The 13,052-nt window shown below is 45.8% G+C and overlaps 1 gene segment (V, D, J or C); it reads left to right on the top strand.

The window, feature by feature from the left end:
* The first annotated feature begins 7,110 nt into the window (after positions 1-7,110).
* LOC120363137 (immunoglobulin heavy variable 4-38-2-like) lies at positions 7,111-8,996 on the top strand. The segment is given in 3 exon segments: positions 7,111-7,216; positions 7,299-7,623; positions 8,858-8,996. Coding segments are annotated over 3 exon segments (531 nt in total).
* Positions 8,997-13,052: the final 4,056 nt, after the last annotated feature.

Below are 13,052 nucleotides of genomic sequence, written 5' to 3'. Positions count from 1 at the left end.
TATTTAAAAATATAGGGAAGACACTGTCAAATGCCATATGTTTCAGGAAGGTTAACTCGGAAATGTTGACCAAGTGACTGAAGAGCAGTGGTGCATCAGGTGATGTGACAGCCTCAGGGGCTGCACATGAGGAGGGCCACATTCCCATGCAAGCTTTTCTTCCAGGAACTGCACCAGGAACTCAAAGAGGATTGGGGAGAATTCTGAAAACATCCTAGGGTGCTGCCTACAGAGCAAAAATAAACTATGAAAGAAAAATTAATAAAATATTACATATGTTAATAGAAACTATTTCTGAAACCTGTGGAGGTCATGAAATAAGCCACCATTAGCTGTGAACAAACATTTTAACCCTCTTTTCATGGGGAGCTCAGTTAGGTCGCATCGGTTCTTTCATGGACAATATCCCCCAACCCCTCTCTATTTCCTGCACATCCCCTGCTCTCTGTGGGACAAGTTCTCATCAGTGAAATGTGGTTGAAGTACTGAGGTCTTCACTTTTCCCATTGTATTAGTCAAGATTATCTAGAAGGACAGAACTATAGGATAGAAGTATGTATAGGAAGGGGAGTTTATTAAGGAGTATTGAGTCAAATGATCACAAGGTGAGGTCCCACAGTAGGACATCTGCAACTGAGGAGCAAGGAGTCTCAGTCCAGTTCCCAAAACCTCAAAGGTAGACAAACTAACAATGCAGGCTTCAGTACTGCTGTTGTCAGAGAACACACTGGAGTTCATTCCTATTTCTACCTCTCCCACCCAACAAAATGTGTAAGAAACTAGACATGGCAGGTTTAAAACAGGGTTTGTCACGTGTTAAATTGTGTTACCAAATGATATGTCAAAGTCCTTACTAGAATCACCTTAGAATAATTCCTTACTTGGAAATATGGTACCTGGAGATGTTATTAGTGAAGATGAGGTCATAGTCATGTATGGTGGGCCCTCAATCTGGGAAGACTGGTGTCTTTATAAGAACAAGAATATTTGGACACAGACACAGAGACACACAGTGTGCCATATGACAGCGAAGGCAAAGATTAGAGTTGTGCAGCAGCCAGCCATGTCAGGGATTACCAATCACCCTCTCACCCTTTCCACAAGTGAGGAAAGGGCAAGCAAGCATTCTCCTGAATTTCAGAGGGAGAGCAGCAGAGCTTACACCAGATGTCGAACTTCCAGTCTCTAACTGTAAGATAATACATGTCTATCCTTTTAAGCCAATTAGTTCACAGTATTTCCTTTTGGCAGCCCTAGGAAATTGATACAGAGTTCTTCACCCAAAAGGATGAAGTCTGTCTGACAAACAGCCAAGGTCCTGGATGACAGACAGCCTGAAGACTGCAAACCTCCAAGAAATCAAGAAGGTTATATAAACTATGGGCAGCCCCGTCTTCTAAAGGCTGCTTCTCTTGTCAACACCCACACTTTGGAAGGAGAATCTAGCTCTTGGACATGGGATCCTTGGGTAGACAGCTGCCAAGAAACCAACATGGTCATGAATTAAAGATCTCTGACATTTTCATCATCATCAAGGGATATTCCGTCAAGTAGGAAGTCAAACATTTCATCAGTGATCTCCACACCAATGAGTTCTGCATGGCCTGGAACGCCTCAGGAAACATGCAATCATGGCAGAAGACAAAGCAGAAGCAAGGCAGTCTTATAAGAGGGAGCAGAAGGGGAAAGTTAAAGTTTTTTTCTCTCAGGTGTAAAGATATAATCTTAAGGCAAAGAGCAGAATCAATTTCCTTAAGCCTTAAAATAGACTCGACCTCTCTCCCTTTTACCATAAATATTCTCTTCACATTTATCTAACGGTATGCTTGTATCAAATATGTGCCTTTTTGGAAGTTCCAGAAGTTAATTTTGAGACAGACAGACAGACTAAGTCTGGAAAACCAGCTGCAAAATTACAGGTGACTTCAAAGTCGCTCGTTAATAACCCAGGCCTTGCTGAGATGACGCCAGCCTAAGATCCAGGTGGACTGGGACGCCAGAGAGCAAACAGAGTAAGACACACAGACCTTGTACTCAGCCCAATCCTTGCAAGCCTTTCTTATCAACTTCTCCTTTTTTAAAGTCCTGCCTTTTCCTCAAAATTGAAGTGATCGCTTTGGATGGGAATCCAGTCACTTCCCCCTCACCTGTTATGGTTAATACATTCATCTTTGTGCCAGATCTTGCCCTTGTTAACTGGATTCTGAAAGTGACTGGCATCCGGAGCTGAGTGAGGTCAGAAACTGAATGTCCATATTGGGTGTTCCATAGACACGGCATTCTGTGAAGTTGGTGGGTGGATTCCTGAGGAAACCTGCAAGCCTGTTAGTGATGAGCAGAACTGCATCCAGCTACCAGGATCTGCACTCCGGGTGCTGTGAGCCTCTCACCATCTTCCCTGGTCCCAGCTGCCCCGAATGGTTCCACCTTGTCAACGTGCTCCGTGTTCCAGGTGGTGGGAGAGCACGGGGGCTCCTTTGCAGCTCCTACATGGCTGTGAATCCAGGTCCCACTCGGTGCTCCCTGTGGAGTCTGAGGGAACAAGGGGCCTCTCAGGGCTCGGAGCTGTGTGCCTCTGTGGAGTGGGGGGCGAATACAGTGACACTGGGGGCGTGATGGGAAGCAGAGCGAGGTCAGCTCACGGGACCGTCCGCCCTGAGCCTCAGGTGAGCCGGGGGCGCCTGCGAGCCATGGCCTCAAAGCAGAGGGAACCTCTCTGCCCACGTCTCCCAGCTGGACACCGGGGCCTCCGGGTATCCAGGCCAAAGTCTGCACAACTTAAAGGAAGTCGCCGCCGATCTACACGGGCACAGGCCTTTGGACGGGCCGGCGCAGCGAGACGGGAAGCACGGGGGCAGCCGCCACAGGGACGCGGTGTCTGGCAGGACGTGGGTGGTCCGGGGAGGCGCGGGGGCTGACGGGATGCCAGTGGCCCTGGGACGTGAGGGGGCCAGAGGGACGCTGGTGGTCCGGGGAGGCACAGGAGCTGATAGGATGCCGGTGACCCTGGGATGTGCGGGGGCCGGAGGGATGTGGGCAGTCTGGGGGTGCGTGGAGGCTGGCAGGACAGTGGCGGTCCAGGGAGGCACAGGGGCTGATGGGACTCGCACTATCGGGGAGGCGCGGGGACAGATGGGACCTGGGCGGTCCGGGGCGCGGGGGCCGCCGGGAAGGGGGATCTGGGACGCTGCTCCCTCCTCCCTCAGGCCATGCAGTCCTGAAGCTCAGGATCCTGGGGTGAATCCTGTCCCAACTGGAACAGACCCACCCAGTCCTGACAAGGGACAAAGGCCTTAGGGCCAGAAAGGCGAGCAGCATCCTGGAGGACGACGGGAGAACGGGTAGCGACCACCGGCCAGTGATCCTTCTTCTGCCAGACCTTGACGTGGGTGAGGAGAACCTTCCACGTTTGTCCTGCTGGACATGCCCTCCACCCTCTACCAGCCATTTCTAGAAGGCTGTGCATGACACACGAAAAAGCCGCTCCCGGCCTTCCCATGTTTTTGTTTGTTTGTTTGTTTTTTTAATTGTACGTTAGGTTCTGAGGTACGTGTGCAGATCATGCAGGACTGCTGCATAGGTGCACACGTGGCAAGGCGGTTTGCTGCAGTCTTCCCCCCCGGTCACCTACATCCGGTGTTTCTCCTCTCATCATCCCTCTCCACCCTCCCCAGCACCCCTCCTCCTTCCCTAGCCCTGCCCGCCTGCCCCCCACTGACCACAGTGTGTGATGCTCCCCTCCCTGTGTTCACGTGTTCTCGAACACGAACTCGTCGCTTACTCATCCTTTAAAAGAAAGCATTTGCTGCATCTGTCCCCTCTGGATGTAACGAGGTTCCAAGATATGATAGAGTCAGAAAATTACACCTCTTGTAAGTAACCATCTGCTTTTTAAAAAATCATAGAAAATGGGTGTCTTGTCGAAATGACATTTTGAAATGGAGTTGTTAGACCAGCCCTGAAGGGAGCACAGGAACCACACAGTGACCTTTGTCCAGTGGGTGAGAGGACATGGAGGGGAGACCTGGGCAGGAAGGGAACAGGGTTCCATGCCAGGCTGCTCATATTCAGAAAACATTTTCATATAATTGCCATTGTTTTGTTGATTCCATTTTATTCCTCACTAGTGTACATCATTGGCAATACTAAGTATTATTTTGAAATTTCTAGTCTTTCTAGATGCTCTAAGTGCCTGTTAAATGTTAAAATTATAGGTAGTAAAATACTATACTTTGTAAATATCTTTTTGAAATTTTTTGTGGTGGTGAGTAACGTCCAAATCCCTGGTTGAGTCTTGCCCACTGTGTTTGTGCTCTGGTTCAAGGGAGAAGAGGAGAAAGTGCAAAGTTCTAGGCCTGTGTGCTCACAGGGAGGTGAGATTAAACATCACCTCTTCTGACTGTGCATATGTTTTACTTATCTATGGATATCATGTATATAGAGGATGAACAAGTCCTGTTTACAACATCAAATCTTTCCAGGTGTTAAACAGGTTACCATGTATGACGGAAGTAGTGTTATTAAACTAATGCAGTTTGTACACATTGCGTTAACATTCACACAAAGTCTGCCTTCTCAAAGGGGCCTGTGGGCCTTCATGCCACGCCCTCAGGTGCCAGCTGCAGGAGAATCTGTCCAGGGGAAGGCGAGTGACAGGACGTGCTGCTGGCTACAAGGATTGGACATGTAATACCAAGCCCCTCGTTAAGGCCTTTACTTATCTCCATTCGTCCTTGAGAGCTATATGCCATAACAGACAGTATTAGTACAGTATTATTATTTTACAGTAGAAAAACTAGACCCTCAGAAATGTTCAGTAACTTGGCCAAAGGCACACAGACATAAATGTAGGAACTGGGGCTGATGGGTGTCAATTTCCACATTAATATCTGCTGGTCTGAGCTATTTAACACATTTATCAGACTCCAGGTTTCACTGAAAGGTGTAAAGGTAAAAAGTGACTGTGAAAATTAATTCTGAAGAATCTTTAATAAGAGAAAATACAAGCACTCCATTGGTTAACGTAAAATTATTTTCTAAGAAAGTTTCCTGGGAGAAAGACTCTCTTAAATTATTTTTCATTGCATAAATTTGAGGAAAGTTCACATTTGAAATTCTAATGTAAAATTTTAACCACCACACATTCATTTAAATAATTTTCACACCTATTTATAACAGTCACCACTATACAAAACAGAAGGAAAAACTTAATGTCAAAGCAGTTTTTTTCTAGGATTTCAGTGGTAAGTTATGGATGAATCCAATATGCTTGAGCCAATAGTGCTCCAAGCAAAACAAATTAATTTTATTAGGTCTTTCCAGGCCTCAAGACAAGTGAAAATTCTATGTGATACTTGTCTCATGCAATATCATGCTTCATTGACCAAGACCATAAAAGGCAAAGGATATTTGGATTAGCTATTTTATCAGAGCTCTGGGCATAAAATTTAGATCTGCATGATTACAAAGTACACAACCCAGAGAAGGTGCTGATCTATGCATGGAAGCTATATATTTCTCCTAAATGAATGTAGGTTTTCTCAACTTTCTGAATGAATGAACTTTCAAGGCAATCATTATTGCTAACTCTTAAAATGCTATTGACACAGTCCTAACTCTGATAGTAGAAGATAGATACAACCAACACTCTGGTACTTACCACCAGGTCTGTCCAAAGAACCATAATTTTTTCTGTTCTTTGTATGACCATATCCTAGCATCCCTGTACATACCCACATAAATGTCTACAAGCCTATGAATTATCTGTAAATAAAAATTTATCTCAATTTCCCTCCATGTTCATAATTCTTCTGAGGGTGAAAAAGGAGCCAGGGGATGAAGGTCTTTCTGGATCTGTTCAAACAAAAGGCCCAGAGACCACCAGGTAGGTAAGGAGCTCACCTGGCTCTGGATGTTGAGTCTGTCTCTTCCCCTCTGTTATCTCACAGAAGGTCAGTTCACTTGTTCAGGTCCCAGGAAGAGAGCCCAGGTTTGTCCTGAGTTTATGACACACCCAACTTCTGATGACTCTCCTGTTACCTACATCCATGGAGATATTTTACTTATTAACTGAACAAGTATCTGTCTGTAACAGAAAAAAGAAAGATAAATTAATGTATACTGACTTTGACATTTCGCCAAACTAATGTCAAATATCCAAGTTGCAATACCACACACCCCAGATTAGGTTTATACAATTCAATTGAGAAAGTCTTTCAGCGACAGATGGCTCTGAATTGATAAATATGTGTGTAAGGACTCTGGGCTTGAATGTCATTGGCCAGCCATGTTCCACAAGTATGATCTGTCAGGGAAGGACCAGAGTTCCTTGTGCCCTCAGAAGAGAGGATTCACAGAGGTCATCTCTTGTTCCCAGGAATGGCAGTTGCACAGATTTCGGAGACTATCCTGCAGAGCTGACCTGTTATAGAGTTTTTGTCTAAAGCTGTCACTGCAATCCCCAATCTACATATTTTCACACAGAAGTGTTTAGAGGTCTGGCCACATCTTCAGAGTCACACATTGAGAAGTGATAGTCCCAAGACCTTCTCCTGAGATCTCAGACAGAATCCTGTATTTCAAAAGGTTGCAAAGGGCTGCTCTTAGGTGCTTTTTTAAAATGACCCACTTCCTGGGACAGGGAGCTTCCCTCTAAACATGACTGGTGTTCTGAACTAAAATAAACATCAGATGAATTCAGGCTTGTCTGAATTCATTTTGATTATTACATTCAGCTCCTGTTTCAATGGGTCTGAATAGGTAAATGACGATTTAGATGACCTGAATGTGAGGTTTGTCTTATGTGAATTTTTAAGGGTAGAACAGTATTGACCCTATTCCAAAATCTGTCCGTTATCCATGATGACACTTATCTCCCAGACCAGCTCCTTCGGCACATCTCCCTATCTGGAAGAAGAGGACTCGGCTTGGGGAGGGGAGGCACCAGGAAGACAACTGGGTTCTCAGAGGGCACAGCCAGCATCCTCCTCCCAGGGAGAGCCTGAAAGGCTGGGGCTTCCTCATCCCTTTTCACTGTTCCATACAAAGGCACCACCCACATGCAAATCCTCACTTAGGCACCCACAGGAAACCACCACACTTTTTTTAAATTCAGGGTCCTGCTCACATGGGAAATGCTTTCTTAGAGTCATGGACCTCACTTGCAAGAGCATGAAACACCTGTGGTTCTTCCTCCTCCTGGTGGCAGCTTCCAGAAGTGAGTGTCTCAGGGGTGCAGATATGAATTTATGGGGGCTGCCTCTGAGCCTAGGGCTCACCGTGTGTCTCTCTGTTCACAGGGGTCCTGTCCGAGGTGCAGGTGCAGCTGCAGCAGTGGGGCCCAGGACTGGTGAATTCTTCGGAGACCCTGTCCCTCACCTGTGCTGTCTATGGTTACTCCATCAGCAGTGGTTACTGTTGGAGCTGGATCCGCCAGCCTCCAGGGAAGGGGCTAGAGTGGATTGGGAGAATCGATTATAGCGGGAGCACCTACTACAACCCGTCCCTCAAGAGTCGAGTCACCATATTAACAGACACGTCCAAGAACCAGTTCTCCCTGAAGCTGAGCTCTGTCACTGCCGCAGACACGGCCGTGTATTACTGTGCGGAACACAGAGAGGGGAGGTGAGTGTGAGCCCAGACACAAACCTCCCTGCAGGGCGGCTGCGGGGCAGGCGCAGGTGCTGCTCAGGACCAGCAGAGAGCGCGCGGGGCCCGCAGAGCCTGAGGCGGGTCCGGAGCAGGTGCAGAGAGGGTGGGGCTTCCTCATGGGCTCAGTGGGCTCCTTCCCTGCCAGCACCTGAGCTGTGTCCAGGGCTCCTTTCTTCATTATCTGTGGCTCTGCTTCCTCACATCCTTGTGCCAGCAAAGAAAGGAGGAAGACAAATTTTTCTCTTACAGTTGACGTTTCAACAATTACTAGAAACTTTCCTGAATGTCACTCCATGACCCATTACACCTTTCTGATTTTTAAAAAATACTAATTCTTCTCAGCATCTCTTGATTTGTGTCATCAATTGAATTGTGCCCTCTTTGAAATTCATATGCTGAAACCTTAAATCCAATGGATCTGTACTGGAGAACAGAATTGTAAGGATACAATTAAGGTTAACTTCGGTCATGAGTGTGAGAACCTAATGCAATAGACCTGTTGTCTTTGTAAGAAGACGAAATAACACCAGAGACCTCTCATTTTTCACGTGCACACAGAGAAGAGTCATGTTGAGATGTAGTGCACTAGAAGGTGGCCCTGTGCAAGCCAGGAAGAAGCCTCACCAAGAACCAACCCTGATAGCACCTTGATCTTCAACATTCAGACTGCAGAATTCTGATAAAAATCAGTGCTTGTTCTTTAAGCCACCCACAATTGTTGTCTTCTTATGAAGACCCACACAGACTAATCCCACATAACTCTGTTAGCTCTGTCTCTTGGAAGGAGAAGCAGCTCCCTGAGGCTGGCACAGCTCTCAGATTTCCACATGAAGTCGGCAAAACTAGTAGCTCTCATATAAAATTGCATCATGGCCCTGTTGGCCATTTTTGTTCAAGGTCTCTGAAATGATCCCTGGTGTCTTTACCACACAAGATGTCTTTTATCTTTTACTTGGAAGTAACAAATGGACAACGAGTACCAGCAGGATAGAGACTGACCACTGACCATCTTCAGCTGTCTCGTAAGTATGTCACAGAAAGTGACACCAACATCACCCACAGCACAGTTTTTCTTCAACTTCCTCAAATGAACTATAGACATGATCCCTGAAAGTATAGTTTATTTCTTCAACTTTCTAAAATTGCACTGAATCTCTAACTTAATGAGAAGCTAACTGGGGTCTGAGTTTTGTTCCCTTCTTCTCAGTCATCCCCAAGTACCAAGGGTAGAAGAGACTTTCAATGAAGTTTGGCTGTCAATGCCCCCAACACCACATCACTTTCTAATATCCATATCCTGCATCCATCCTTCTGAGGACAACCCCCATCGGGCTACACAGGAATGACCAGAAGCTGGCAGCAGCTTCTTGGCTGAGGCCACGAATTATAAACAGATGTGATTTCAGTAACACAGACTCTACTGCAGGACCACACCTGTGTTCTTATGAGCTCAGGCACCTGCTGATCTCAGTCATTCCCTAATAAATTACAAACCTTCTATTAATAAAGGTCAAGATGACCCCATCAACTACAAGCTCCTGGGTGGTCAGTTAAGCAGAAGTCAGACAATACTATAGGTAGGCAGGTCAATTCTATGTCACTGATGTTCCCAGTGAATTTTAATGGAATAAAACAATATTAACACCAAAGGGACAGAGAAGAATACTGAACCTTGAAGGTATTTAAGGTCCAAGAACTTTATTTTGAGGAATAATGAAAGACACTTTTAAAATGGAAATCCCTAATCATTTATCACAGCTGAAGGCACAGCCACTGTGCACATGAAGGCTGGGGAGATGGACGGTAGGGTACATTCCTACAAGATGTTTCTGGGTGTGTGATGGCTAGACTCAGGCACATGAAAGTAAGAGCTGGACTCAGGTAGAAACGAGGGCCATACCCCAAAGGAAAGGAGGACACAAACGGAGTTGGACACTCCTGAAGAGACACGATTAGATTTGATGGGTTTAAGATGAAAATGTCTTTAAAGGTTTTAATGTTCTAAGCTAAATGTGAATCACTTCAATAAACTAAGAATTAAAAGGAGAATTGAGCTAGGAGTTGAGAGAACAAATAAATCATGAGAGAGGAGAAAGCAAATCTACAAAGAACTATCACAAGACAGAGGCCAGAATGGAGCTGATGCAACTAGGTCATTACTCTGCAGACCTAGTTGACCATGTGGTGAAGGGGTCTGAACACATGGGGACATTCTCCAACCTTTCCAATAAGTGTCCTTCTTACTCGTAAGTAGTAATCATGGCTCTGGGGTGAGCTTCCAACTTTTCCTGTCCTTTCCTCTTCCCCCAGGGTTAGAGTTTCCTTTCCCAACCACAAAGTTTTCTCATTAGTGTCCTCAGCTTCTCGTCCATTGTACTTACCCTGCAGATTAAGGATTTCATCTGGATGGAGTTTCCTGAGAATCTTTTTTTTTTTTTTGTTCGTTTTGACTCATTCACAGCCCACAGCATAGGACACAGGTTTTAGTGGATTGCTCCTGGGGATAGTGGAGGTGAATCCAGACATTCAACAGTCCTTGCTCTTCTTCTCTCCCTGTCAACACCACAGGACAGCAAATAAGGGAGTTCACTGTGGATGTTTCAAATTCATCAGAAAAGCCTGAAAGGACTAGTAGTTTCACACTCTAACACCATTAGCACATGGAAAAAAAAAACCCACCTCGGGAGAGATTCAAGATGACTGAATAAGAACAGCTCTGGAGTGCAGTTCCCAGCAAGAGCAACACAGGCGGTGACTGATCACTGCAATTCCAACTGAGGTACCAGGTGCATCTCAATGGGACTGGTTTCACAGTGAGTGTAGCCCAAGAAAGGCAAGCCAAGGAGAGGCAGGGACCTGCCTCACCCAGGAAGTACAATCCCTGGAGGACTCCCATCCCTACCCAGCAGAGGCCATCGGGTGCTTTTCCAGCCACTCCAGCTCCAGTTCAGACAATGAGCTTCTCCCATAGTTTTTACTGCCCACAGAACAGAAGATTCCCAGTCCGAAGAGCACCATGAGTTTCCAGTACAGCTGTTTCAGCTGGCACCATGGATTTCCACACAAAAACTCAAACAAATCTAGGCAGCCATTTCAACTAGCACCTGGAACACCTGGGAGACAGAGCCACCCATTCAACTGAAAAAGAGGGGGCTGAAAGCAGGGAGCCAGGTGATCTGGCTCGACATGTCCCATCACCACAAAGACCAGCAATCTGAAATGCTCTGGATTGAGAGTTTCAATGCAAGCACAGCTGGACACAGGATGATCCAGCTCTGTGCAAGGAATGGTGTCCACCATTACTGAGGCAGTCCACCACTGCCGAGGCAGTCCGCCATCTCTGATGCAGAAGGCCATTACCAAGGAAGTCCACCATTGCTGAGGCAATCCGCCATTACCGAGGCAATTCGCCATTACTGAGGGTGACTGCCATTACCAACGCAGTTCTAAACATACCTCTATAAGCAAAACTGCAAGGAAGTGTACACAGCAGCTGGGCAGAGACCGCAGCATCTAAGCAATGCCTCTGCTGGCAGACTGTGACTAGACTACCTCCATGTGGGGCTGGACATCTCTGAAAAAAAAAAAAGCTGCAGCACATCAGGAATTTATAAAGCCCCAGCTTCCCAGGACAAAGCACCTGGGAAAAGAGGTGGTTATGAATTCTGCTGTAACAGAATTAAATGTACCTGCCTAGCAGCTCTGAATGGAACAATGGAGCTCTCAGCACAGCACTTGAGCTGATCTCAGTCATTCCCTAATAAATTACAAACCTTCTATTAATAAAGGTCCAGATGGCCCCATCAACTACAAGCTCCTGGGTGGTCAGTTAAGGGACAATCTCCTCAAGTGGCTTCCTGACTCCCATATGTCCCATATATCCAAAGAGGCACATCATAAAGGAGAGCTCTGGCTGACATCTGGTGGGTACCCTTCTGGGACAAAGATAACAAAAAAAACCTGTCAGCAACCCTCACTGTTCTACAGCCCCTGTGGGTAATTCTCAGGCAAGCAGGGTCTGGAGTGGACCCCTAGCAGTCCTGCAGAAGAGGGGCCTGATTGTTGGATGGAAAACTAACAAGCAGAAAAAAACAGCTTCAACATCAACAAAAAGGACGTCCACTCAGAGACCTTCCTCTGAAAGTCACAAACTACAAAGACCATAGGTAGATAAATCCATGAAGATGGGAAGGATCCAGCACAAAAAAGATGAAAACTCCAAAAACCAGAATGCCTCTCTTTCTACAAGTGATCACAACTCCTCACCAGCAAGAGAGCAAAGCTGGATGGAGAATGAGTCTGATGAATTGACAGAAGCAGGCTTCAAAAGGTGTGTAATAACAAACTTCTCTGATCTAAAAGAATATGTTCAAACGCAATGCAAAGAAATTAAGAACCTTGAAAAAAAAGTTAAATGAAATCATAACTAGAATAACCAGCTTAGAGAAGAACATAAACGACTTGATAGAGCTGAAAAACACACCATGAGAACTTGCTGAAGCATACACAAGTTTTAATAGCCAAATCAACCAAGCAGCAGAAAGGATATCAGAGATTGAAGATCAACTCAAGGAAATAAAATGAGAAGGCACAATAAGAGGAAAAAGGGTAAAAAGAAATAAATAATGCCCCCAAGAAATACGGGATTATGTGAAAAGACCTAATCTACATTTGATAGCTGTACCTGAGTGTGATGGGGAGAAAGAATCCACGCTGGGAAACAATCTTCAGCGTACGATCCAGGAGAACTTCCCCAACCTAACAAGGCAGGCCAACTTTCAAGTCCAAGATATACAGAGAACACCACAAAGGTATTTCTTAATAAGACCCACCCCAAGGCATGTAATCATCAGATTCTCCAGGGTTGAAATGAAGAAAAAAACAGTAAGCACAGCCAGAGAGAAAGGTCGGGTTACTCACAAAAGGAAGCCCATCAGACTCATAGTGGGGCTCTTGGCAGAAACTCTACAAGCCAGAAGAGAGTAGGAATCAAAATTCAACATCCTTAAAGAAAAGAATTTTCAACCTAGAATTTCATATCCAGCCAAATTAAGCTCCGTAAGCAAAGGAGAAATAAAATCCTTTACAGAGAAGCAATTGCTGAGAGATTTCATCACCATCAGGCCTACCTTACAAGAGCTCCTGAAAGAAGCACTAAACGGCTGGGTGCAGTGGCTCAAACCTGTAATCCCAGCACTTTGGGAGGCAAAGGTGGGCGGATCATGAGGTCAAGAGATCGAGACCATCCTGGCCAACATGGTGAAACCCCATCTCTACTAAAAATACAAAAATTAGCTGGGTGTGGTGGCACATGCCTGTGGTACTAGCTACTTGGGAGGCTGAGGCAGAAGAATCGCTTGAACCCAGGAGACAGAGGTTGCAGTGAGCCAAGATTGCACCAC

Source organism: Saimiri boliviensis, chromosome 2 (assembly GCF_048565385.1).
Source record: "Saimiri boliviensis isolate mSaiBol1 chromosome 2, mSaiBol1.pri, whole genome shotgun sequence".
Classification (NCBI taxonomy): Eukaryota; Metazoa; Chordata; class Mammalia; order Primates; family Cebidae; genus Saimiri; species Saimiri boliviensis.
Note: the sequence above shows the minus strand (reverse complement) of the source record. Positions and strands in the feature narration are given on the sequence as shown.